At 44.2% G+C, this 27,166-nt stretch overlaps 1 protein-coding gene and 4 non-coding genes across 7 annotated transcripts; all 5 read right to left on the bottom strand.

Moving 5' to 3' along the window:
- Window positions 1-9,430: 9,430 nt before the first annotated feature.
- LOC114019098 lies at window positions 9,431-9,515 on the bottom strand. Its single transcript, XR_003564237.1, has one exon. It is a non-coding gene; the product is annotated as a small nucleolar RNA SNORD100 (small nucleolar RNA).
- A 206-nt stretch (window positions 9,516-9,721) lies between these two features.
- RPS12 (ribosomal protein S12) lies at window positions 9,722-25,836 on the bottom strand. 3 transcript variants are annotated; one of them, XM_043542937.1, is made up of 6 exons: window positions 25,830-25,836; window positions 15,268-15,313; window positions 14,757-14,873; window positions 12,427-12,529; window positions 11,827-11,928; window positions 9,722-9,811 (listed from the first exon to the last, which is right to left on the bottom strand). In XM_043542937.1, exons 2-6 carry the CDS (start codon window positions 15,279-15,281, stop codon window positions 9,749-9,751), a joined length of 399 nt encoding a protein of 132 aa, XP_043398872.1. In that variant the 5' UTR covers window positions 15,282-15,313; window positions 25,830-25,836; the 3' UTR covers window positions 9,722-9,748. The 3 variants fall into 3 exon arrangements, with proteins under 3 accessions (XP_043398872.1, XP_043398871.1, XP_037750746.1); XM_043542936.1 differs by lacking the exon at window positions 25,830-25,836 and adding an exon at window positions 15,451-15,629; XM_037894818.2 differs by lacking the exon at window positions 25,830-25,836 and adding an exon at window positions 15,430-15,543.
- Window positions 11,304-11,437, bottom strand: LOC114019096. The gene has a single exon (XR_003564235.2). It is a non-coding gene; the product is annotated as a small nucleolar RNA SNORA33 (small nucleolar RNA).
- On the bottom strand, window positions 11,994-12,082 carry LOC114019097. Its single transcript, XR_003564236.1, has one exon. It is a non-coding gene; the product is annotated as a small nucleolar RNA SNORD100 (small nucleolar RNA).
- Window positions 13,901-13,975, bottom strand: LOC114019095. The gene has a single exon (XR_003564234.1). It is a non-coding gene; the product is annotated as a small nucleolar RNA SNORD101 (small nucleolar RNA).
- Window positions 25,837-27,166: the final 1,330 nt, after the last annotated feature.

Here is a 27,166-nt window from a genome sequence, read left to right as displayed (position 1 = left end):
TTTTTAGTTCTAGGCTCGAAGCTCTTGCAGATGCGACACTTATTGCTAACATGGGTTTCCCCCAAAGACTTCAAGCAGCTTTGATGAGGGTCGCTGATTGGCATAGGCTTTTTGCAGCAATCACAAGGCTTGAAGTCCGGGGATCGGGCATGCCCGGTTCCTAGGCTAAGTTCCTTAGGGGACTATCTAACTTATCTACAGTACTAGTAGCTAACTATTAAGAGAACAAAAGAACTACTTGTCTAAGAACTATTTACAAAATGAATGATAAGAAGAACCACTGGGTAAGAGCTCTTGCCAAAGCAAGGAGATGTTCCAGCACCATCCCTAGTGGTAAGAAGGAACTGAGGGAGAGGGGAGCTGGCGGCACTCCAGAGGGCACCAGAGCCAGTCCCCTACAGATACCACTGAGAGAAAAACTTCCGGCATCGGTCCATGTGATGAGCACACACACATAACATGGAATGGACATGATCAAGCACTCGAACAAGAATAATTAGTGAGGATCAGAACATTTTTAACTAACTTTTTTTTTTAATGCTGTCTGGTAGAAACTGAAACATTTCACAGAGATGTTTTTGATGGGAAGATTTCTGAGGTCCAGGGTGAAGACTGCACACTTCAAGAAAGATGTGAATTGAAAACCTGGGCTTTTCGATCTGAAAATGGACATTTAAACTGAATTCCTTTTCACAAAAAACATTTTAAGTCCCATTTTCAAAAGCGCTTAAGGGCCAGATTTGGGGCAGATACGTACCAAGGGGGATTTTCAAAAGTGCTAATGCGAGTTAGGTGCCAAAGCATTTTAAAGATCCCACTAAGGTGCCTCTCTGTATCATTAAGCACTTAATATCTTTTAAAATCTGGCCCTAAGTAACCAGTCCACTTGATACTGTCCAGTTTCTGTCCAGTTGTCTACTTCGCAACACACACAATTACAACTGGCATTCTTATGGGAATATCTGTGATTACCGGGGACAAGATATAGTTCCGTCTCTTTCCCTTAAAAATGTTCTCTCCAGAGTCACAAAAATCTGAAGCTGCATCAGTGCAAGATCCATTTTATGCTACTGCCAAAACACATCAGCCACACTGTCAGAGGCTCATTCACCTGCACGTCTACTAATATGCCATCATGTGCCAGCAATGCCCCTCTGCCATGTACATTTGCCAAACCGGACAGTCCCTACGTAAAAGAATAAATGGACACAAATTGGACATCAGGAATGGTAACATACAAAAGCCAGTAGGAGAACACTTCAATCTTCCTGGATATTCTATAACAGATTTAAAAGTAACTATACTTGAACAAGTGAGCTGTAGCTCACGAAAGCTTATGCTCAAATAAATTGGTTAGTCTCTAAGGTGCCACAAGTACTCCTTTTCTTTTTGCGAATACAGACTAACATGGCTGTTACTCTAAAAGACTTCAAAGAGAAACAGCAGAACTAAAATTCATTTGCAAATTTAACACCATTAATTTGAGCCTGAATAGGGACTGGGGGTGGCTGGCTCATTACAAAAGCGGCTTTGCCTCTCCTGGAATTGACACCTCCTCATCTACTATTGGGGGTGGACTACATCCACCCTGACTGAATCGGCCCCGTCAACACTGGTTTTCCACTTGTGGGGTAACTCCCTTCTCTTCATGTGTCAGTGTAATAATCCCTGCATCTGTAATTTTCACTCCATGCATCTGATGACATGGGTTCTAGCCCACGAAAGCTTATGCCCAAATAAATCTGTTAGTTTTTAAGGTGCCACCGGACTCCTTGTTGTTATTATAACTTCATTGAAGTCATAACAGCAATGCAAGTTTCTCTAATGTAAACAGGATCTGAGAAAATCCTGAGATAGGATCTATATTCTACATATCCTCAATTTCATACCATTTCAAGTTTAAAAATTGCCAGCTATTCAACATTTGAAATTCTAGAGAACAGGAACTTAAAGGCATAGTAAATGTTTTACTATGCATTTTCATTTGTGAACTGATAACATTTGATATGAAACTAATGACCTCCAACCAGTGGAGGTACATTCAAATAATTACAGGCCTCAAACCACTCATTAGCCAGCCAGATTGCTTCCTGCCTTCAAGTATGACGACTTTAACATATCATAAACTGACTCAGCAAATTAAAAATATACCTGGGGAAAAGGTTGTTAAAAAGTTAAAACAAAAGAAATCCGTTAATTCTGCTATATTTATGACCTTCCTATGGAGTTGTTTGAGCTCTCCAGATTTTCATTTAAAACAATAAGTTTCTACTTCTGAAAGCAGATAGTCCTTTAGGATCAAGACATGTTATCTCACTGAGTCTGCAGCCAGAGAGCTGTGAACATCCATCTGTTCTAATAGAGAGAACTTTGACCTCTTAAATACAAATAATGTAAATCATTTCACTTCAGACCATTACACGAGAAACACAAGTGTGGCTAGACATACAAGCCTTCTGTACAATTAGGATTTTAAGGAAGTCTCCCATTGTTACTTGCGGTGTTAGGGGTCAGCACAACAACCAGTCTACCACTGCTACTAATGCTCCCACCTTTGCTAGTACTTTTGTGATAGCAACTGTGAGAGATTTCCCTAAAATCCCTAGTGTATGTATACACAGCAGTTGAAATTCTAGATTCACTGAAATCAGTGACAAAATTCCCATTGGCTTCAATGGGCTAGGATTTTACCCAACTAGTTTTATTGTTGTATTTCAGTGAAACAGATACTCCAAAGAATAAAGCTGTAAACTTTTTTTTTTTATAATTAATAGGTCTACTATTCTCCTCACACTGAAGATAACTGGCAAACATTTTTGCAGTATAATGAGTTAAAATGTGTTGAATGAAGTAGAATTTTCTATTAAAAGTTCAGTCAGGATGTTGGTCTCTCATTTCCTGGATTATTAGTGGTTTAGAAATGTAAAAGCGATATTCTTCCCTTTAGGACCCAGTTACTCTACAATTACAACTGCACCACAGAACTTGGTTACAAAATTCCAATTTGCAATGCAGACTGAACTTTAGGAGTGTCCCTTAACAATATTACAGCCCTAGGCAACAATAAAGAGCAGTGTTTATGCTCCCAATATACTATTAAAAGAGGAATAAAAGAGAATAAAAACAAATGCTTTTAATTTGCCCCCAAAGATTTCAGTGGCCCCATGTCAAAACTCAAAGCTGTAGTACAGCAATTCTAAGTCCAGGAAGAACAAGACACTTCACTTTTGTATTATGTCATTCTACAAACATTTTGCTTCTTTATTATATTTAAAAAATTAACCTATCCAAGGCTCTAAACATCTTTGGCATAAATTATAATAAAATTAGACAGGTTTCAGAGTAGCAGCTGTGTTAGTCTGTATCCGCAAAAAGAAGAGGAGTACTTGTGGCACCTTAGAGACTAACCAATTTATCTGAGCATAAGCTTTTCGTGAGCTACAGCTCACTTCATCAGATGAAGAGCCATGGGGAGGGGTGGGAGGAGGTGTGTGCTGCATATCCACCCGAAAACCATAGCCCCTCCTCTTAAATGTGAAACCCAACCCATTGCTTGCTCTGGGAAAGGAGGGTACTGCAGTTTGAAAACATTCCCACATAGATACTCATAGATACTAATGTCAGAAGGGACCATTATGATCATCTAGTCTGACCTCCTGCACAAGGCAGGCCACAGAATTTCACCCACCCACTCCTGCAAAAAACCTCTCACCTATGTCTGAGCTATTGAAGTCCTCAAATCGTGGTTTAAAGACATTAAGGAGCAGAGAATCCTCCAGCAAGTGACATGTGCCCCATGCTACAGAGGAAGGCGAAAAACCTCCAGGGCCTCTTCCAATCTGCCCTGGAGGAAAATTCCTTCCCGACCCCAAATATGGCGATCAGCTAAACCCTGAGCATATGGGCAAGATTCACCAGCCAGATACTACAGAAAATTCTTTGCTGGGTAACTCAGATCCCACCCCATCTAACATCCCATCACAGGCCATTAGGCCTTTATACCATGAATATTTAATTACCAAAATCATGTTATCCCATCATACCATCTCCTCCATAAACTTATCAAGTTTAATCTTAAAACCAGATAGATCTTTTGACCCCACTGCTTCCCTTGGAAGGCTATTCCAAAACTTCACTCCTCTGATGGTTAGAAAGCTTCATCTAATTTCAAGTCTAAACTTCCCGATGGCCAGTTTATATCCATTTGTTCTTGTGTCCACATTGGTACTGAGCTTAAATAATTCCTCTCCTCTCCAGTATTTATCCCTCTGATATATTTATAGAGAGCAATCATATCTCCCCTCCTATGAAGGCGTAAGAAGCCATCCCCGTGTACCAAAAGGCTTACCATGGCTGCCTGGAAACCGATTTCTGTTGCCCAGCCGTGTGTGTGTGATGTGTCACCAGACCAGCAGGTGCTCAATATAAAAGGCAAAGTGTGACCTTGTACCTAAAGCACATGTGCTGTCTGTTGTGAATTGCTTGATTCACTGTGAAAGAGTCTCCCTTTTGTTCTCAGAAATGTATCAGCTTAAATTTTACTCTCCCTTTTTATCTCCCCCAGGTGCAAATGTTTCTACGCTCCCCCTATCATCTCCATCCCTGAGGCTATCACAGATTAGAAGGCAAAAAAAACCCCTGCACTCGTGATGACATGTTTACCGAGCTCATGCAGTCCTCCTGCACTGGTAGGGCACAGCTTAATGCATGGAGGCATTCAGTGGCAGAGGCCAGGAAAGAATTAAGTGAGTGCAAAGAGCGGAGGCAGGACGCGATGCTTAGGCTAATGGGGGAGCAAACGGACATGATGAAGTGTCTGTTGGAGCTGCAGGAAAGCCAACAAGAGCACAGCCCCCCGCTGCATCCACTGTATAACTGCATGCCCTCTTCCCCAAGTTCCATATCCGCCTCACCCAGACGCCCAAGAATGCAGGGGAAGGGGGGCAGGGGGAGGCTCTGGTCACCCAGCCACTCCACTCCAGAGGATGGCCCAAGCAACAGAAGGCTGTCATTCAAACAGTTTGATTGTTAGTGTGGCTACAATAAGCAATGTGGCCTTGTCCCTTCCTCCTCCCGCACCCCACCCGGGCTACCTTGTCCGTTTTCTTTTTTTTTTTTTTAATTAAGAAAGAAAGAATGCATGGTTTCAAAACAATAGTTACTTTATTTCGAAGTGGGGAGGGTGGTTGGCTTACAGGGAATTAAAATCAACAAAGGGGGCAGGTTTGCATCAAGGAGAGACACACACAACTGTCACACCGAAGCCTTGCCAGTCATGAAACTGGTTTTCAAAGCCTCTCTGATGCGCAGCATGCCTTGCTGTGCTCTTCTAATAGCCCTGGTGTCTGGCTGCTCAAAATCGGACGCCAGGCAATTTGCCTCAACCTCCCACCCCGCCATAAACGTCTCCCCCTTACTCTCACAGATATAGTGGAGCACACAGCAAGTAGCAATAACAATGGGAATGTTGATTGCACTGTGGTCTAACCTAGTCAGCAAACAGCGCCAGCAAGCTTTTAAACATCCAAAGGCACATTCTACCACCATTCTGCACTTGCTCAGCCTATAGTTGAACTGCTCCTTACTACTGTCCAGGCTTCATGAGCCATGGGAGCAAGGGGTAGGCTGGGGTAGGTGCGACTGCGCGGTGCTGCCAGCTGGGCAAGCAGCCTGAGGCAGAAGCCTCCAGCTTGCATGATATTCCAGGCAGGACTGAATCTCCATGAGACAAAAAAGAAGAGAATGACCTGGAGGCTCTGGCTCCCATTAGGTGCTCTAAGAGCAGGATAGTCATGTCTGTCCAGGCACCCTTGATCGACCTCACCGAGGTCTGCTAGGAGCACCCAGGAAACGTACAATGGCTATCAGTCCTATTGCACCGTCTGCCGCGAAGGCAAGGAGCTGCTGCTCTGTAGCAATGCAGTACCGCGTTTGCCAGCAGCACCCAGGAAACATACTCTGATGGTGAGCTGAGCGGGCTCCATGCTTGCCGTGGTATGGCGTCTGCATGGCTAACCCAGGAAAAAAGGTGTGAAATGATTGCCCACCATTGCTTTCATGGAGGGAGGAAGGGAGGTGGGGGCCTGACGACATATACCCAAAACTACCCGCGACAATGTTTTTGACTCATCAGACATTGGGAGCTTAACCCAGAATTCCAATGGCTGGCGAAGACTGCGGGATAGCTACCCACAGTGCACCACTCTGTAAGTCAATGCTAGCCATGGTAGTGAGGACGTAATGTAGTCATACCCTTATTCTAAATTAGTTTGACTCACTTCCAAAGTGGATTAAGTTAATTCAGAATATAACACTTTTATTCCAGAAGAGGAGCATCTATACTCAGAATTAATCAATCAGGAATAGCTATTCTGGAAAAACTCCCCATGCAAAAGAGCCTGTACATAGGCTATGTATACACTACAGCAGAGGTTCTCAAACTGTGGTGCCCTCTAAGGTGTTTGCCTGGCCTGCCGCACACAAGACAATGAAGGGCCACCCACTTAATTAAGGGAGCCAGGCAGGCATGGCTCCACTAATTAGGTACCTGGACCCTGGAGAAGATGCACATGTAAGGTGAGGTGGTGGCCTTGGGGAGAATAGGGGGTAGGTGGGAGGGGACAGTGTGGTGAGAAGAGGGAGTGGGGGGAATTTGGGATGTGCAGGGCTGCGGCAGCAAGAGAAAGAGATGACTTTCCCCAGCTCTAGGGCTGCAGCTGCCAGGAGAGATGGCCCTCCTTCCCAGCCTCAGCTCTGTGGCAGGGGAGACCCCCTCCTTCCCAGCCCCAGCTCGGGGGCTGCCATGGTGGGGGAGGGAGGGAGGGCACATCCATTGCATTAGAAAGGCAAGACTACTGATATTAAAATATGAGTTGTGTACTTTTATTTGTGGAACGAAAAAACCTTTATTATTAAGGTTGGGGGGTTTTTTTAATAAAGCGCTTTACAATAGTTGCCTAACGGTACAAACATTTGGAAAGATCATCAAGTGGTCTGCCAAGACTCTCAGCAATTTTCAAGTGGTCTGCGAAACAAAAAGTTTGAGAACTACTGAACTACAGAGCTTATGCCAGCATAGCCCTTTAGTGAAGACACAGAGTACATTGACTGAAGGAGTTTTTTCTGGCAGTGTAGCAACACCATCTCCCCACCTAACTTTATGACTACAGAAGACACTGTTCTGACAGCATAGCTGTGTCTACACTGGGGTTTTTGTCAGCCTAGCTATGTTGGTCATGGGTGTGGAGAGGTTTTCACATCCCTGCCGATATAAATTTTAAGTGTAGACCACAGTCACAGAGATGGGAAAAGTGGAGAAGATGCTGGAATCAGGAGAACAATCAATACAGGTGTACACAGATGACAACCCCCTCTCCCTTCCACACAACTAGATAGCTACATTTGGCATAAATCAAAAAAGATGAGTAATGGGAGTTTACAGAAAGGAAAAAATGGGATTTACGGCTGTGAATTGTTATCTATACGAAAAAAGAAAAGGAGTACTTGTGGCACCTTAGAGACTAACCAATTTATTTGAGCATAAGCTTTCGTGAGCTACAGCTCACTTCATCGGATGCATGCTGTGGAAAGTGTAGATCTTATTATATACACACAAAAAGCATGAAAAAATACCTCCTCCCACCCCACTCTCCTGCTGGTAATAGCTTATCTAAAGTGACCACTCTCCTTACAATGTGTACGATAATCAAGGTGGGCCATTTCCAGCACAAATCCAGGGTTTAACAAGAACGTCGGGGGGGGGGAGCGGGGGGGTAGGAAAAAACAAGGGGAAATAGGCTACCTTGCATAATGACTAAGCCACTCCCAGTCTCTATTCAAGCCTAAGTTAATTGTATCCAATTTGCAAATGAATTCCAATTCAGCAGTTTCTCGCTGGAGTCTGGATTTGAAGTTTTTTTGGTGTAAAATAGCGACTTTCATGTCTGTAATCGCGTGACCAGCTATTTTACAACAAAAAAACTTCAAATCCAGACTCCAGCGAGAAACTGCTGAATTGGAATTCATTTGCGCAGTAATAAATACTAAAATATTTAAGTCCATATCTCCTACATAATCAGATTTATAGCATTATTTTCAGACCACAATGCTAAGCAGTGCACCACAAACATATGGCATATAAAATGGTCTGCACTTGCTAGGAGTATGCAAGTGATTTTGATTCAGAGTACTTAACCAACCTGGACTAAAACTGAAAAAAACTATTGCAAAAAGTTGGACATAAATGGGGTTGAGAAAGTATGGACAAATATTAACCAGATCTATACTCTTAGGCTTTCACGTTTCTCGTTTGACAAAACACCCTATTTGGTATACAAAATTTTTCTATCAACTCTAAACAAAAGCCACAAACTAAGGCATTTCCGCATCAGGTTGTAGGAGGGCCTGCAGTAAATCAGTCACACTCTGGACAGTGGGTCTTCCTTCCCACTATGTTTATCAATATTTTCAAGTTAGGCTTTGAAGTATTCCACCACACAAAAGAAATATTCAAACACAAAATAAAGGGGGATACCTTTCACCCCCCCTCCCCCCCGAAGGGTGTCATCCTGTTATGTGCCCATGGTGTTAGTCCTTCCCCTAAACAAGTACTCAGTTTTGGCTATTTCTGTTGTAGGGAGAAGCCTCTCTCCCTACTGCCACTTGTCTCTCTTCTCACCAGAGGGATTTTTAGAGGTCTCAGGCAGCCCTGAATTGGACTCAGGTGTCCCTAATGACCTGAGCCAACTCCTTCTCAGCTTGTAGGAAAAGGGACCTTTATCATTCTAAGGCCAACATCACTCTTGTAGCTGTCCAGCTTTTGTCACAAGTTTTAATCACAATATCTAGTTGCCAAGTTTGAAAATTGTAACTCCAATAGGAGACATTTTCACAATATTATATAAAGGAAATCCACCTCACCATTAATTAGCATGAAGGTATCAAATTGGTTCCTATAAATTTCCCTCACAACTCAGACAGTGCATTCCCCACACTAACAAAAATGCAATCTAATTAGAACAGTGGTAGTTTAACATTCACTTTTCACAGCCAGTGAATTAAGCCACAGCCAGTACACAAAGTAGGGAAGAAGTATGGTCAAGAGGTCAAAATAATCTGAGCATTTCACTTATAATGGGACCTTACAAGGATTACTTGGTCTGGTTCACAGAGAGAAGTCAAAGCCAGAACTCCTTATCAGAACATATCTAAACATAAGAAAGCAAAATCCAGAAGCTCCCAAAGGTTGGGGTGAAAGTTACTTATATTCAGCGCATTATAAAAACATATCTGAGCTGAAATCTCTAATTCAAACCTGAATTTCCTTTAGAACTGTGTAGTTAAGTTCTCAAAAGATAGAAAAACCATACTTAAAATGTATCCAGTGTTAATTAAAAAGTGCCAAAATAAGCTAGTTTTAAGGAATTTTTGCTGCATCTCAGAAGATTTGGGTAACAATTCAGGCATCTTTCCTCATTTGTTTCAGTAGAGGGAGCCAAATTTTCATCACAGATGCTGCAATACTGCCATAGAGGTTCTCAATCCCCCCCCAAAACAAAATTAGGTTCTCTCTACAATTGACAGCAAGAGTTTGCGTAATTACGTGGATATAGTTGAATGAATGATAAACTACCCTCAAAAGACCTAAGATGAAAGGAGGGGTTAGAAAGTGTACTTTTGAGAGATAATGATAGATGCTGCCCATCAAAAAAAGACAAATTAGTCAGGCTTGACAAAATTTATTTTTCATTCATTTCTTGCACTTGAAGTATTCTTCGATGACATCTTTGGCCTGAGATTCCTTGCCATAGTCCTATAATACAAAACAGTAAATTAATGGAATACACACATCTTTGGAAATTAATACATCTTTGTTCAGAGTAAGCTAAATGCTAAATTACAATATATTTTTGTTTGGCTATGTTGGGGTAAACTTTAGTGGAAGATACTCAGACAGATTCAGCAGTTAGAAATATGGGCACACAAACTTTATTCTTCAAGTACGATGTACAGGTATGTATATACTTGTTCATGTACACCCTCATGTCAGGAGTAACAACCAGAGACTCTCTGGGCATGGGTACACTTGCAGACGTAGAGCACTTTGAGTTAAACCAGCCTTCGTAGAGAGCAGTAGGGAAAGCGCTGCAGTCTGTCCACACTGTCAGATTCAAGCACACTGGCGTGGCCACATTTGCAGCAGCATTGGGAGCGGTGCATTATGGACAGCTATCCCAGCATGCAAGTGACTGCAACATGGGGTGGAGTGTGACAGGGAGCACGTTGTGTGTATGTGCGAGGAGAGAGAGTAGGTTTTGGGGGGCTGAGAGCATGTCAGCACGCTGTCTTGTAAATTCAGACAGCAGCAGCAGGCCTCCCTCTCACACAGCATTCCACAGTAATGGTTTGATTTGTCTCGGAGCAGATAAGCATGCTGGCTGTCAGAAACAGAGCTTTGAAAGGGCATATCCGCTTTCCTGCAGGGATTCCAAAACAATGACAAGAGTGGCCACTTGACTTAAGGGGATTATGGGACATTTCTGGAGGCCGATCAGAGCACAGTAATACAACACCTTGTTCACACTGACACCAAAGCATTGCAGTCGAGGCACATCAAACTTTATTCCACTCGCCGAGGTGGACTACCAAAAGCACTCTAACTGCGGAGTCAGAGCGCTCTATGTGCCTTGCCAGTGTGGACGGGCAGTGAGCTAGAGCGCCCGGGGATGCTTTAATGCGCTCTAACTCACAAGTGTAGACAAGCCCTAAATATTCACTTTAGCCTCCTTAATATACTAATAAGTTGCACACACCTCATGTACTTCCCACTGTTTGAAGAAACTGAGCTGTGCAGAAGTTTGGATAAAAGGTATCCAGTGATAAACATGCATACTAACTGCTAGATTTTCCCTCTATATATACACACACAGTATTTTTGAAAATCTATTCTCATCCTTGACTCCCCTCAAACACACCAATAATCCCCTGTACTTTGACCAAAAAAAATGTGTTCAAAAGCAGCGTGCTTCTACCATCTCTTTGTTGTGCTCCTTGAGCAACTTCAAGTGGACTGCACTTTCCCAGATACTCTGCTACTCTTCCAAAATACCCTACAACATATCTGAGTGCCTGAGACTTAAGGGAACCTAATGGTAAAATGTAGGCAAGCATACCTAATTGTTGTGATAACATGGAATCTGTGGCAAAGCCTTAGCGATCACAGGAAATCCATTTATTAAAATCCAGAACAATGACAGAAATATGAAAATATTCAGAGTAACCATTAGTGTTGTCCACTATGGAAAATATGTAGCCATTTTCAGGGACCTCAAGGACTAGCAAGTCCTTAAGGCTCGTACCATGGCTTTGTTATTGCCAGCACCATCCTAATGATTTCTGCAGAACATTTTCAAGTTAAGCAGACATAATTTACTGGCATTTGGTTATTTGTTAAAAGAGAATCAGATCTTTTCCAATAAAGGGTAATATTAACTTTGAAGGCTAAAACATTACTGTTTTCTACCAATCTTGTACTCAAATGTCTAGTTATGCACTATAAAATAATCAGCAACAAAAGAAAACACATTAGATTGAGCTGGGATTGGTAAAACTTTTTGTTTCTAAAAATACCACTAAAGTTAATTATAAAATACGAATGTTAGTTCACGTATGCCTATTTTTTTCAATACAGGAAACAATGTTTTTCTGGAACAGAAAATTGGCACTGAATTTACAAGGTAGAAATATTTTTCTATTTAAAACTATATTCTAGGTTTATTACTTATTTTTTGGAAACCGAGGAAACATGGAAAAAACTTGTACTCTTACTTTGACAACCACACAACTGCAGCCCACTACTTTGCGGGGTTTTCCTTCTCTGTCGATTTTGCAGAGACCTACCCACTCACCCAGTTTCTTGTTGTCATCAACCTGTTAAAAACATTAGTACATTAGAACTGCACTTTCCTTGGTGCATTCAGAATAAGATCAAAGCCGCTGTACACTCAGAAACATTGGGTAACGTTTGTGGCTGCTTTCCTCACAAATATCAGTAGAGGGAGCCAAACTATCATCATTGTACAGCTCTAACAGGATTCTGAAGAAAGTAAATGTGGCTTTGACTTGCAATTAAGAGCCTCAGACTAACAAAATTCATTTGTAGGCAGAAGTGGCAGCCACTGAATCACAGTCTACTTGGACTTCAACATTACTTACTGAAAAAGCTTAATTTTCTTCCTCTGCCTTATATTTTATACTTTTGTGGTTTTGTAGTGTTAATATGCTTAGTTCATAGCACTAAAATGCTAGTCCAACAGAAATGGGTCTTGGTTGAGTAGACTACTGTATCAGATCACTTATGGCACACGTATATTTTTAAGTACAATATTGATACAGCTCTCAATTTGTAACTAAAGTTTCAATACTCACTTTTATCAAGTTGATCTGGTGTTCTGCACAAAGGGCTTCAACCAACTTTACGTACATGGGTTCGTCGCAGTTTGAAGCAAGTACACAAAGGTGGGCTTGGCGTCTAAAACAAAGAACATTTATACACAAGTTACACAAGTTATTCCAAAGTCAATAGATTTTCATTAGTAATTAAGCCATGAACTAAAATACAATATTCAATGTCTATTTGCCTGCATTACACCACTTTTTGTAAAACCTATCTGATCCCACCAATATCTTCAGATTCAGTTTACAAGAGAATAAATAACTTTTAATCAAGCTTTAGAAGGATTTACTGCATCAATATCAGAGTTCTAGTTTAACTGACAGGAATCCACTTCAGTTTTGGAAACAATCTCAAAAACCATTGATTACATGGAACCGCTGCCCTTGATTTAACGTAGTGTAATGTAGTTAGAGCCCAGATTCTCCAAATGACTGCATATAGGCACACCCCCATATTACAGCAAGCAGTCAACTGCAAGAGTGAGGCCTTCACTGCATAGTTCAAATGACAGCAATCCATTAGCACAACTATGACTGTGAAGTAAAAATGTATGTCCACTAGTTATATTTGAAATTTAAATTATAAACTCTGCAAACAGGCAGACAAGATCCCTGCCTCGAAAAGCAGCTATCATGCCAGGACCTCAAGTTTAATTAGGACCTCTGTACACGATTGCAATACATACTTTTTGGATAGTTTGAAGAGGAAGATGAGAGTGAGGGAGACCTGAAAGAAACAGTTACAGGAGTCCAGGCAAGAAAAAACCCAGCAGCACAAGCCATGAATTTTATATCTTTACTTTATGCATTTTGACCATTAAAATGCCTGGAGTTGTTGGAACTTTGTGTGCAATTTTATTCCCCTGCTGGTGACTGGAATGGAGTTACTGTAGTTGTTCACAATCTCTCAAGTTAAAGTTCTATGAATAACATATATTGGATAAATGTTGGGGAGGGCACCGTTGAAAAAGAATGGGATCCACCTGAATCCTGGGCATGGGTTTGGCTCTGGTCTCTCGTGATCCTCCTCATGCAAGAAATGGAAGTGAGATGTGAATATCATGAGGATCCGAATCATTACACCCAGACCTGATTACAACCATGATGCTACTTCATCTATTTCATCCTGCACCACACATCTGATTATCTGAAGAGATGAATGTGGCTAAAAGCAGGCTCCTAGTACTGTACTTAACACACTTTGAAAGAATCCGCCTATTAAATATCAATACTAACCATGGTCCTGTGCTAATACCCCCCGCTCCCCCACCCAGCCTACAACAAATAAGGTTTTACATATAGGCAGCTCAAAAAGCAATGTCTCTTTTGGCAACAGAACTGTATTTCCTAAAGTATGTTTCAGGCAGTTGACTGTACATAGTCTGTCTTCTTCCTTTCTCACTCCTGTTTTTATATTATCTTTCTGTCTATTCCCTTAAACTTACAGGTTTGTCAGACTACTTTTATCACTCATAAAAAGAGTGAAGGGGTATCCGACATTTTTGAGAGTCATCATTCAAACACTGTAGTTTTATTGGAGTTTTGAAAGCTATTATATACTGAACCTAAAGAGATTATTCACACATGCATCTCTATCTTACTTTGCCACTGTGTGCTGAGACCAACTCACATACCATATGGTAACAAACACATAGTTTCAGCTTCGTGCTCTGTTTTATAAGATTTTCTTTGCAATATATTATACAGAAATTCATCGAATGAAACCAGAAAATAAATTAAAGGTTACCAAAAAGCTGAAGACAAGTTTTCCCAAATAGACCTATTCTCAAGGAGATCTTGAGAAGATTTTTATCCCCAGTTAAAGGCACACTATTAAGTTTAGTAGACTTATATTGTCTATAAAAAACTCAATCTTCCAATAATCCCTGGCCTAGAAGAAATGTATCAGCTCTCCAAAACAAGGGCCATACTAGTCTTAAACTACATTTAAAGTAGAGGCTCAAGCAGACTACACTCAGACTCAGATTTCCTAAACTAAAATCATGTTGTGTGCGCTAAAACTCCCACAACTGTTCATGAAAGCTACTTTTGCTTGTGTGCACTCAGTTACATGACGCAACTACATAACACAAGCACAGGAAACCCAGCATTTTGGGACTGTAATTTTGGGTTTACCCATTTTACATATAGCAGTAAACAGAAGGCTCAGATTCCAAGCCAAAACCTTTTCAGGCTAATATATATATCTAAATACCTATACAAATCAGGTACTGCACATACATTAACATAACTCAACAAACACATTTGTTCGTTACAATACATAGCCCCAACATAAAACTTACTTGTCCAAGGCTTTGGCAGCTTCACGAATACCACGAGCCAAGCCATCGTGGATGAGTGCGGTCTTCAGCACTTCTTGCAGGGCGGTGTTAACATCCATTACACCTCCAGCAGCAATGCTACACAATTGAACACAGAGACAGAGCGCCTCGCTCACCTGCCAGCCTCCCGCCTTAGGAGCCCCGGAGCAACAGCACACCGGCGGGGGGGTGCGCGCAGGGACACGCAATCCTGCTGCAGCTCGGCCCGACTCCCACCGCTGCAGGTGAAGCCCCCGACCCGGCGACCCCGCCACCCCCCCGCAGGCTCCCAACACGCGGCGGGGCCGCGCAGGCCTGGGCCGGGCCAGGAGCGCCCGGCGGAGCCACATGGGCGGCACGTGGCGCGCTGGGCCCGGCATCGCCCAGGCGGGGCCGCGTCTTCCCCCCCCCGCTCCCCGAGCGCGGCTGCCAGGACCCAGCGCCCCCCGACTCACCCCCCCACCCCGGCCCGCCCGCCGGCCCCGGCTCTCACCCTTCCTCGGCCATGGTCGGTGGGGGTCGCTCCCGCCCGGGATTTGCTGAAACACAAGAGGCAGAGCGAGAAGGTTAGTGGCGGTGGCCGCAGCCCCGGCCCGATGCCCCGGCGGGGTGGGGGGGGGGGTTGAATTCGCGCCGCGGCCCAGCTCCCACCTACCCCGCAGCCTCTACGAGTTACCAGCGAAAGAGGGGGCGGGGCCCTCGGCGGCACCTACTTAAGGGCGCGAGGACCCCGGCACCGCCGCGCGCTCCCGGAAGAGGTGTCCTCAGAAGCGCCTGATCCCCGGCGATAGCCCTGGCGAGGGGGGCGGGGGGCGAACGCGCCCTGCTCGGTGCGTGCGTGTCACTGTCTGTCAGTCACTGATTCCCGTTCACAAGCACTGCTGACAACAAAACCTTCCCCCAGTCGCCTCTGCCTGTGTCCCCCCCCCCGTGTCCCCCCTCCCGAGCTGGGTGACGTGTTTCCGCCCAAACTTTTTTCCACGGCAACGTGCCGGGGCGGGCGGGAGCCTCTGGCCGAGCGGCGGGGCCGGGCTGCGTCGGGCCAAGCCGCGCCGCTGGCGGGAACCGCCTGTGAAAAGGAGACCGGGGCCCGTCCGAGCGTTTCCCACAGACCCTGGAGGACTCCGCGCCCCTCTGCTTTTGCCTTTGCTCCCCTTGCTCCCGTCTGGGGGTCCCAGTTGCCAACTTCCACGCGGTAAATAAACCCCCGACTTTCACACTGAGCCACGAGTCAGGCTAATCCCAGTTCAAACCAAGCGGATCCCTAAGAGCCCCAACGCGCCCTGGGACCAGATCCCCGTGGCCCGCGGTGCTTGCCTGGGGGCTGATCCCCCCCACCCCCAAAAAGGCGCTACAAGCCCCAAACTAGCCAACAAGCAACTCTCAAGCCAATTAAGCCAAAAACCAGCCCAATTTCTGCATTTTTTCCCACGGGTTTGGCATGTCTGCTTGGGATCCTTTGTGGCCCCTGCACTCAGAGTTCCCCTTTCCTTTCCCACAAAGCCCTGCTGTTTGTCAGTTCTCCCATGGGCCCGCCAGCGGGAAGAAGATCAGTGATTCCCACAGCTCAGCTCCTCCCCACCTCCTTTCCCAGGGGGCTATGTCTACCCTACAGCTTATGTCAGCATAATATATGGCTCTGATGGGTGCAAATAAGGCTGTGTTCACACTGCGCAGCTTACAGTGGCACAGCCGTGCTGCTAAAGCCTTGCCGTTGTGAGGCACGCAGCATAGCCACTCTTTGTCTCCAGGAGAGAGCTCTCCTGAGGACAAGATAAAACCACCCCCAAGGAGGGGCAGTAGCTTCATTGGCCGCAGAGCATCTCTCACTGATGAAGCACAGGCCGCACCGGCTCTTTTCGTCATTAAAATTTTTGTTGTCCAGAGAGTGTTTTTTCACACCCGTGAGTGACAAAAATTTTAACGATGAAAGTGCAGTGTAGACATAGCCTAAATGACCCCCCTGAGCGACATAGTTACACCAGCATAATCGCTCATATGCACAGCATTATGTTGGCGGGAGAGCTTCTGAGGCATGTGGATTTTTCACACCCCTGAGAGACGTAGCTATACCAGTGTAAGTTTGTAGTGTAGATCAGCCCTCAGCTCTGTTGCTCCAGGCCTTGAAAAATTTTACATCCGAAGCACCATAGTTAGGTTGACCTAACCCCCACTTTAGATGCAGCTAGGTTGACAGGAGCATTCATCTCTTGACTTAGCTATCGCCTCTCAAAGAAGTTGATTAATTACATCGATGGAAAACCCCTTCCTGTCACTGTAGAAAACTTAGACGCTATTATGTCACTATGTGGCACAGGTACACCCTGGCTCTGCCGCTGCAGTGGCTGCAGCATAGACAAGTCCCTGAGTGTTTGTACAACTCTTAGAACAATGGGGCCCAGATCTTGGTTTGAACCTGCAGGCACTATTGTAATACAGGTATTAATAATAATTAAAAAGACATGGTCAGGCCAAAGTTTTTTTGTATAAGATAGCAAATAAATTGAGAGCCCAACAGCCTAAGATGAAATTCGACTATGATATTGGGATGCAATTGTGGTTAGAGCAGGGGAGAGGGAGTTAGGCCATCTTGGTTCTGTTCCCAGTTGCTTCACCACAAACTCACTATGTGGTCTGGTAAAAGTTACTTGTCATGTCTATGCTAGTAGTGCCTGCACTATGCCAGGTGTTTTTCACGCGTATAGGAAGACACTTTCAGTCTTGAAGAATGCCTCAGTTTCACCAACTGTAAAATGAGAATAATACTTACAAATAAAGCAAGAACTACAAAACTATATTGAAACTTTGGGGTATATTTTCAATGGCACAAATGAGATCTGTTTTGTTTCAGTAACCAACTTTGACAATGACATATGGGTGTGAATTAATTCAGAAGTAAAACTAAGACTTTGGAGATTTAGCCACAGTTCTTAAATACACATTTGTATGTCAGAAACCAGATACATTTCAAAAACATGACAACTACCCTAGGACCTACTATAAGAATTTCAGATATTCCCACATTAAAGGAATTGTTAACAAGACGCATTTAAACCAGAAACATCCCACACCTTGCAAATGTTACGTTTCAGTGTTCAGCATTTATATATATTCTTCTCCACTGTGTCTGAAAAGATTTCTGTAGCCTAAGAATGTGTTCAGAAAAGAGTCAAAGTAGAATACAAACACTGGAAAATTCTGAGAATGAAAAAGCACAGAAACAAATTTAAAAAAACTGATTTTGTGTGTGTGGCGGGAGTGGGGGGAGAAGGAGAACAAAAGTTGGTAGCCACAGCTTTGTAACTAAAGAAACCAAAACCAGAACCCTCCGTCCTTTTTCTGCAATGTATCCCTCTATCACCTTGCTGGTACCCACAGCATTGATAGAATTTTGCCCCACTTCTTTCCATCCAGGTTATCATGGGAGGCAACCACTAGTGGACCATGAGGCTTGTTACACCTCTGTACAGGGAACTATAGAATGACCTATGCAATATATATTCTATCCAGTAGGTGGAAGTATGCTCAGCTAAAAAGGAATGTATTAGATCAAACAAGGAAAATAATAGAAGAGCCAATGTATCATACATTTCTCCCCACCTTTGTCTAGCTACATTATAAACTCCTTGTTGCAGTTTCTCTCTTCTTATGTGTATGTCCAGCACCTAGCACCCTGGAGCCCTGATCTTAGTTGGGGTCTCCAGGCACTAAACAACAATTGTAATAATAAATAATGTGGAGTTATATGTGTTAGTGCATGCTAGATGTGTACACATGAATACACATGTATCTGCATGTAGGTGTGGGAGTCAGTTTCTACAGATTTATTTTTATAGGTATCTGGACAGGTGTGCATTTCTGTGGTTGTGCTCTTGGGCTTCAGGAGTGGGCCTTTAATGGACCCATTGCAGCTGTGATAATGTGTGGTCCTAATTCCACACATAAAATTATAATTACTTTCGTGAACAAAAAACATGGAGCTGGTTATAAAAAATGGGAAGAGGGGAGGGAAAGAATCATGAAAATATTTGTGAAATTTCATTTTTTTAAATTACCCTTTTTGACTAATTTGCTGTGAGCTCTAGTGTCCTGTAACAAATAAAACCTGGACTTAGCATAATACATCTGTCAAAACAATAAATATGCCTGTTTGGGCCTTTCCGTGAAAATAAGCTCATGAAAGAGGGTGTGGGAGAGCAAATGATGGAGGGAGGGGGGATGGAGTGAGCAGGGGGCGGGGCCTCGGGGAAGGGGAGGGCCAATGGGCAGGGCAAGGGTGTTCAGTTTTCTGGAATTAGAAAGTTGACAACCCTAGTGACAGCACGTGTTTGTTTCTTGGCAGCAGGGAAAGATCCTAGGTGGTCATTCTTCAGCTCTACTCTTGCTGCCTGAAACTTCCAAAGCTGGGCTGGCTGTGGGGATAATTATCCCCAAATGTGCCTGGGGCACCAGCCCCCTCTCCAGCCAGAGCAGCCCTGTTTCTACTGGTGTCACAAGGGGCTTGCTCCTGCTTTGTAACATGTCACCATGTTAAGGTGAATGGTGAAATCTGCAGCAAGGATCTTCTGACCTAAGCCCAGAGCTTCCTTCCCCACACCACTCCCTGAGCCTGTTTGTTTCAGGAATTAATTTGAAAAAAGTGCTGCTGAAACTCCCAGTCCTGCTATTGGCTCTGCCAGATACACCTCTTCATTCCTATTGGCCAAGCAAAGAATTGCCAGCCCAGGGAGGGGAGGGGAAAGAAGAGTGAACCACATTGCTGCTGACTGGTGAGGGGCGGCGGGGAGAGGAGTAAGCGACGAAAGCAGTGTGCGTCACTCTCGCTCCCAGCTAGTGAGGGGAGGAGGCAGAGGAGCAAGCAGCATTGCTCCCAACTGGCGGTACAAAACTTGGGGTGGAGGGGCTGCAGCCCTCCCCTGGCATCCCTAAATGGTGCCCTTGTATGGCTGGCTCTTCTAATAGTCCTTGTGCCTGGCAGTTCAAACTCAGCAGACAGCTGATCCACCCTGCTGGTAGCCTTTCCCCCCCATCTCACAGATATTATGCAGGACACAACAGGTAGCTATAACCATTGGGATATTTTTTCTCTCTGAGATGCAGTCTAGCTAGTAAACATCACCAGAACCTTTTATTCTACTGAAAGCACATTCAACAATAATCCTGCACCTGCTCAGCCAATTTATCAGTGGACGGCAACCTTCGGACCGCCGCTTCCCGCAGCTCCCATTGGGTGGGAATGGCGAACTGCAGCCACTGGGAGCTGCGGGCCGCTGTGCTTGTGGATGGTTGATGTAAAGAAACTGTCTCGTGGCCTGCCAGTGGATTACCCTGATGGGCCGCATGTGGCCCGTGAACCACAGGTTGCCCACCACTGCAATAGATGAATCTTTCATTGATGTCAAGGAAGTAAAGGGTAGGGTCCCCCCGAATCACTACTGTCATTTCAACAGCACAAATGGGAATGTAGCAACCAGGGAAGAATGTCCCTGCTTGCAGCTCTTGGAAAAGACCTGTGTTCTTAAAGATGTAAGCATCATGCAACCAGCTCTTGCATAACTATGGGAAAACTATCCCTTTGCACATTTGGATGCCAATGGAACCCTCTGTGGATTTTTTAACTCCGAACTGATCTCCCACCAACCGATAGCAATCCAGCATTGTAAGTTTCCCTAGTGTGATCACCACTCACTTTTCTACTGTCAATGTAGTTCTAATTCTGGTGATTCTGCACTGGAGGGCTAGGGCAAACTTGGCGCACCGGTCCAGGAACATGGCCTTTTGCATCTGAAAGTTCTGAAGCCATTGCTCGTCTTCACAAACTTGCATTCTGATGTGACCCCACCAGCCAGTGCTTGTTTCTTGGTCCCAGAAGCAGCAATCCATCATGTAGAGCTGCTCTGTGAGAGTCAACAGCAACCTGCCATTTTTATTTGCTTTGTGCATCAGCACCCAGTCATTATCATCAAACATCTCCTCTTCTTCCTCCTCACACACATGGTTGTAGTCATACTTGAAATTCCACAAATACAAGAGATTCATGTGTATTGTATCAGCAGCAGTTATTAATATTGTCCGAAGTTCTGCAGAGCACATGCTTCTGCCAGAGAGATGGCAGAGATGGAAAAGCAGAGCATAGGACTGTGAGAGTTGTAATAACAGCACAAAAATTATGGAATGAAACAAGCATTATGTGTTGGAGAAAATGGCTTTATGGAAATTTGATCCCAAGTTCCCAGAAATCTATGAGCGAATCACAAGTATTCCCAAAGCATTGTAAAAATGTCCCACAAGGCATTGCACTGGATGGCGGCGCAGGACACACAGGGATAAATATCCATGTAAATATCCATGGTGCACCACATTTTCCATAGATGCTACCACTCTTGGTGAGTAATGGAGTGCCATCGCAAGCAGACAAGAGGCATACTCTCAGGCAATATGCAAACGTCATTGGTAGTACGTCAATGTAACTTACATCAATGAAACTTTGTATGGTAGATGTAACCTTAGTTTCCTATCTGTAAAATGAGGATAATAATGCTACTTCACAGGAGTGTTGAAATGATTAATTAAGGTTTATAAAGTGCTAACATTCAGCAAAATTCACCCAAAAAATCCCTATCAACTGGACAATCCATTGACTCCCACATTCCCAGCTTATTTTGACAAATGACTCTTAAAAACACTTTTTAAAATGTTGATAACTGTGCACAGACTTCAGCACAAGTGGAAGATTCGCATCTCTCTTTTTACATAAAATGTGTCAAAAAACTTTCCTAAATCTTTGGGGCTGGCCCTATTCAGAGAGGTGTGATCACAGCGGACAGCAGTCAGTTATGTCTCTTGAAGGAAGGGTCAAAAATATTTTACAGGCCTTTACAAATGTACAGTACCAGAGCGAGAAATGCATATTCCCATGGTGTTTTGAGGGGAAATTATTCTTATTGTGTTTTCATGTAGTGAACAAAAAATTTAAAAATGAATGCAGACTTTCATCAATAGTATTGTTATGAGGTGGTGAAACCTTGTTGTGGGTTAAGTTAAAAGCGCATTAAGATTGATAGATGTGAGTACTCCTTTCAGTTAACATAACTGAAAAGACAATCCCTCACCTAAGGCAGAAGGAATATGTGACCCTGTCCAAGAGCTTTTGCTGAGTATTGTTTGGGGTTACAGAGAGAGAGAGAGAGAGAGAGAGAGAGAGAGAGAAATTGGCAGAACACAGAGGACCAAGAGAGCTAAATGAACAGCCTGAAGGAGCTGCTGCAAGCATGGTGTATGGCCTTTGAAGAAACCTGGGGAGAGGTTTTGTGGTCAGGATGAAGAGTGTTCATCCTGACCACAAAAAGTCAGGAGAGGTCAGCTGAAAAGAGTGTTCTTGGTGCTGGGAGCAGTGAAGTTTTTTCCTGCTGTTTGATTCCTTCTGTGTTCAGAGACACAGGACTCTGTAAATAAACAAAACCACTTCAAAGAACTACTTGAATATCAGCAATTTCTCCTATTCACTGGAAAAACCTGCTAATTTTTTGGCTAGCTGCTAAGGTCAAAAGAAGTGACAGCATTTATAAAGAGCCTGGGGTACCAAGGCATGAGTTTGTCATACAATGTAATTTGGATCCTGACCAGAGGGTGACTTGAAAAGTTGCTGGGGGCTTGATATAAGCAAGAAAGCACTTTTATGGTTCGTTTTTCCTCCTTTTAGGCCTCAAAGTGAAGCCATGTTTGTGGTTATTAATCTTGTCACATGTCAGTGTCAAGTGCCAATTCCAAAGTTACAATTTATAAATATTTGTAACCATTTTGATCATTTCCCTTTTTAAACATAAGAGTCCACACACTGGTTTAGTGAATCCATTTTTCTATAACAGTGCACACTTAACTACTTAAAAGCTGTACCTCAGCATACAAAGTTCATAGCTTTTTTTAACCACGTGACTGTTCCAGCAGAATGTTACTTTTTAAAATTACTGCTAAGCATCCATAATGGGAGCTAATGGTTGAGTCTTGTGAGCTGCCTACAAACCCTGTGTGGTGGTGCTCATAGTAGTTATTAGGAATTTCTCTGACCTATGCTGGTTTTACATGAGTGTAACTCCATGGGCTTCTGTGGAGTGAATCCTGCTTTATGTCAGAATAAGTGAGAAGAGAATCAGGTCCTAAAAGTAGAGGATGGATACAAAGAAGCTGGTGTTTGAGAAAGATCACTAGACCGAGGTAGGCAAGGAATGGGGAGAGGGATGAATTGTAATTGTGGGGGCCTTTTGATGTAAGGAAGCTAGAGCTATAAAGGGGGCAGTGATGGTATACGGAAAGTATTCATCATCTCTCTGAACAGATTGTTTTGATTGTTTCTCTCTGCCTTCAAAAATGGAGACTTGGTTTACCATTTCTTCCTTTCACAGCTCTAATCCCTCTCTGCAGCTTTCCCTGATTTCCTTATATTTGTGCCACATATGCCAACATTCTGCCCTTGTCCTTTTGCTCAACTGAGAATCACCAACAATGTTTCTTCCCCTGTCATCATCTTGAGGTTGTTCAAGGTGCAGTTTCTACTCTACCACAGAAATTTTGTTTTGTTTTTCTGGAGGCGGATATGCACAGATCAAATCTGTTCTGAGGAACCTTCTAACCTCACAGCTTCAGGCTCCTGCAGCAGCTCTGTAGGAGGAATGAAAGAAGAGAAACAATATCACTGCTCAGTCACTGTGTGCATTCTATAGACCATCAAAATACATAGCTGCAAAGAAGGATGTATAACTTTATTATTCTTGGTGACTGGGAAAGGATTTTAAAGTTTCTTAATCTCACTATAAAAAAATCATTCTATTCTATTCTGCCATATGGAGTGTGGTGTCCTAAAGTTAGATAACTGGGAACGTTTGTCCTTACATTGCCCTATTGTGATTAATCTTAATATAATTGGTGCCCAGATAGTTTTGGTGATTGTGTATTAAAAATACCTGCTAGGCACATGAGACAGAGCTGGATAGCCAAAGCATAGTAGATCAGTCTGGAAAAATCCTAGGGCCTGGTTTCAGAGGTGCTGAGCATCCTGAGCACGCATTGATTGTAACTGGACTAGTGAGTGCTCAGCACCTCTGGAAATGAGGCCTAAAAGCCTGAAGCAGAAATGTTACTTGGGCAAGTAATGGTGGCAAAGTTTCTGCGCACCAGACAAGGACACCAGGAAGTCTGCAGGGTGAGCTGAGTGACTTCAGATGTAGCACCATAGAGCTGCCAGTTAGAAGGCAGAATGCCAAGAAAGCTATGGCCTGGTCCACACTCACACTTTGCTGTTATAGCTATGTTGATTAGGAATGTGAAAAAAATTCCCTCCAAAAACATAGCTATTCTGTGGCAAAAGCCCTAGTGTGGATGCAGTTACACAAACAAAAAAGTCCTTTTGCCGATGTAGTTTATTTTGTTTGGGGAACTAGTAGCCCAAAGACTCCAGGATCTGGAGACCAAGACCACGGGGGAAACTAATGAACAATGGTCTTCAAGCAATATTCACAAGTCCTCCCAGCTCAGATACAGGCGTGGATCTGTTATTCTGGCCACTGCCTGTAGCAGCTGCCTTGGAAATGACGGAAATGTTCCTGGAGGCGAAGGTGCCCAGGGCTGGAAAACCCAGCCCCACAATGGGCTAGCCTGGCCTGGAATGGGGACAAAAGATGACACCATTGAGACCCAGAAACATTTGCAGGAGAGCTTGGCCCAGAGCTACTCAACTTTGGAACCAGGGTCCACCCATGGCCACAGCCCCAACTGAAAAGACTGACTTTTTCAAAGCTTCAGCCGCCCAGGTGCTGTGGCCACCCACTGGGGAGAGTCCAATGATTTATCATTGCTGTAGGGAATAGGGTCACATCAAGTGTGAATGCCCACTGAGGGAATGTGATGGTCTGAGATGCAGTTTCAGTCTGTCTGGGGAGGCAATCAACCAACGTGTAAGCCCCCCTCATTCCCTAAGTAGTCCAAGTAAAAATTGGACCAAACTGTCATGGAAGGTCTGCTAGACTTGGGCTGCAGGCACACCTTGCTTCAAAGCGACTTGGTTTTGCCCAAGGCCTTAAATCCAGGACAACCTCTTTGATTCTTGTGCATCCATGGTGATGTCTGGTTGTCTGCCTCTAATCTTACAGGCAGTGAACCAGGTGGGCTGACTGGGTGAGAGTCTTGGATTGCTTACTCTGGTTGCTGCTACTGGGGCAGGACTGGAAATATCTTCCAGTGTTCATGGAAGGAGAATCCATTCTCTCAATGTCTGAGTTCTTGGAGGGGCAAGAAGGAGCCTACTCAGAAGATGCCTGGATCTATTCCCCACCACCTATTCAGATTTTTTGAGACTTGCATAAAATTCATGTTGCAGAACAAGCAAAGAAAGGACAGAAGAGCTTGGGCCTGTGCCTGTGATATCATGGAGCCTTAGGAAGGGCCTTCTCAGAGGATGGATCTTGGAAAGGGAATAGCCCAGCAGTCCAGATATCTTGGTATCCAGCAAAAGGGCGTCTCAGATTAAGCTATGGTCTTGGAGTACAGTGCCCTGCCTCACAACTTCCACATTGTGGCAGACCAGCACGAAGACTCAACACTCCAAGAGTGCTTTACTCATTGTCAGAATATTTGTGACAGACTGAACACCCAGTGTTTCCCCAGTTTGAATGGAGAAATTAGACATTGTACCAGCTACAGAGGCTCCTCTAACCTGATGCCTAAACCCCTTATATGGGAGCTCCTACAGCTGGCCCACACTATACCAACCATGGGGCACCTGGGAAAGGATAAAACCCAGGAAAGGCTGTTGGCCTGGTCAGGGCTATACAAGTAGGTAATGGACTTCTGCCTTTCATGTTCTGGCTGCCAGAGGACAGTGCCAAAAGGCAAGGGGCTAGCACCTTTAATTTCCCTATATCTCATTGCTTGTGGGACCCCATCTTCTGCACTCGCAGTGCTAGAGTGGGGAATCAGCCTTGACAGGGGCCTTTAGTTCACCATTTCAAACCCTAAATCAGCTTTAACTGGAGGCTGCACCACTTTAACGTAACATGGAACCCAGATCAGAAGATCTGCTTCATGGATATTTTAATTGTGGAAGAAAGTAGTTACAGGTTTAATCAAGGTTGGGGTAACAAAACAGTTACTCCCAATCCCTAGTCCCCCCTCCTCATTCCAAACTGCTCCCAGAAAAATCCACTAGAATATAAGAGTAAAACCTGAAGCAGAATTCTCTGCTGCCTGGCAAACATATCACAGCTTTCAGGTGTGCAATCCTAACTATTTTAACCGGAGTCCCAACAACAACATTGCTAGTTGGACATTTGTCCCCGTCCCCTGTATCCAGCAGTCAAATCACCTATCTCTGTTGAGGCATCCTAAAATAATTCTTCCATTATGAGGAATCTGCCCAGAAGATCAGTCCTGCCAGCTGTGACTGCTGCTAGGATTTCTTCCTAGGTGGCCCCTAAGAGGACCCATTGCTGGAAACAGATACCTCAGATCCTTCGTTATTGTCACCATTCCTCAGTTGCTAACTCCCAACAGGCTTTCATGTTCTCTCTTCAGCCCTGATTCTTCCCTTTGTGTTGCTGGGATCCCCATGGTTAAGCAAAACAAAAAAACACCACTTCAGATTCTAAAAAAATGCCTCGTTTGGACCACTTTTCCTTCTCGTCCACTCATATCCTTAATAATCCCGAGTGGAGTAAAGCAAATGGAGCTCCTGCAACAGAGGAGATCCCAGTAGTACCCCCATCTCCACTCACAGGGGAAGAGGAAGCCACATGTGTGGTTGCTAAACTGCCCTTTACCTCTACATTTCTGATATAGCCTGACTGTGTTAAAGTTCCACTGTATCCCTGCCCCTCCTCTAAACCCCATGCAGAACTGAAAATGGAGGGCATGCCCTGCAAACCATCTGCAAGAGTAAGGGGACCTAATCCACCCCTCCATAGCCAAAGCTCCTTCTGGCAGCTGCTCCCCAACAGCAGGGAGATTCAAAGCAAGCTCTCTTTCCATTTGAACATGTACTCCTATTGCTGGTCTCTTCAGACTCCCTCTCCGTGCCGATCCCAAGTCAGCTTCCCCAGCTACACCTACATGTACCTTTGGCCTGGGGACACAACCCTGCCCGCCAAGCACCACAGGAATAAGGTTTATAACATCAGCTGATAGCACCACATAGATCCACTGATCTGTTCACAGTGACTTCTGCAGCAGTCTCCACACACACAGACTCTTATGCCATCCCATCCAGAGCAGTTGTGGGTAGGACAAAGTCTCCTTTCAGCCCCATTATCTGAGACTGCTGCCAGCTTGGAAGGAAGAGGATGTAAGAACTCTCAATCTCTCTGTCTGTAGCTCAGAGAGACTGAGAACAGCGAGACTTTTGT

This window comes from Chelonia mydas, chromosome 3 (genome assembly GCF_015237465.2).
Source record: "Chelonia mydas isolate rCheMyd1 chromosome 3, rCheMyd1.pri.v2, whole genome shotgun sequence".
Lineage (NCBI taxonomy): Eukaryota > Metazoa > Chordata > Testudines > Cheloniidae > Chelonia > Chelonia mydas.
Note: the sequence above shows the minus strand (reverse complement) of the source record. Positions and strands in the feature narration are given on the sequence as shown.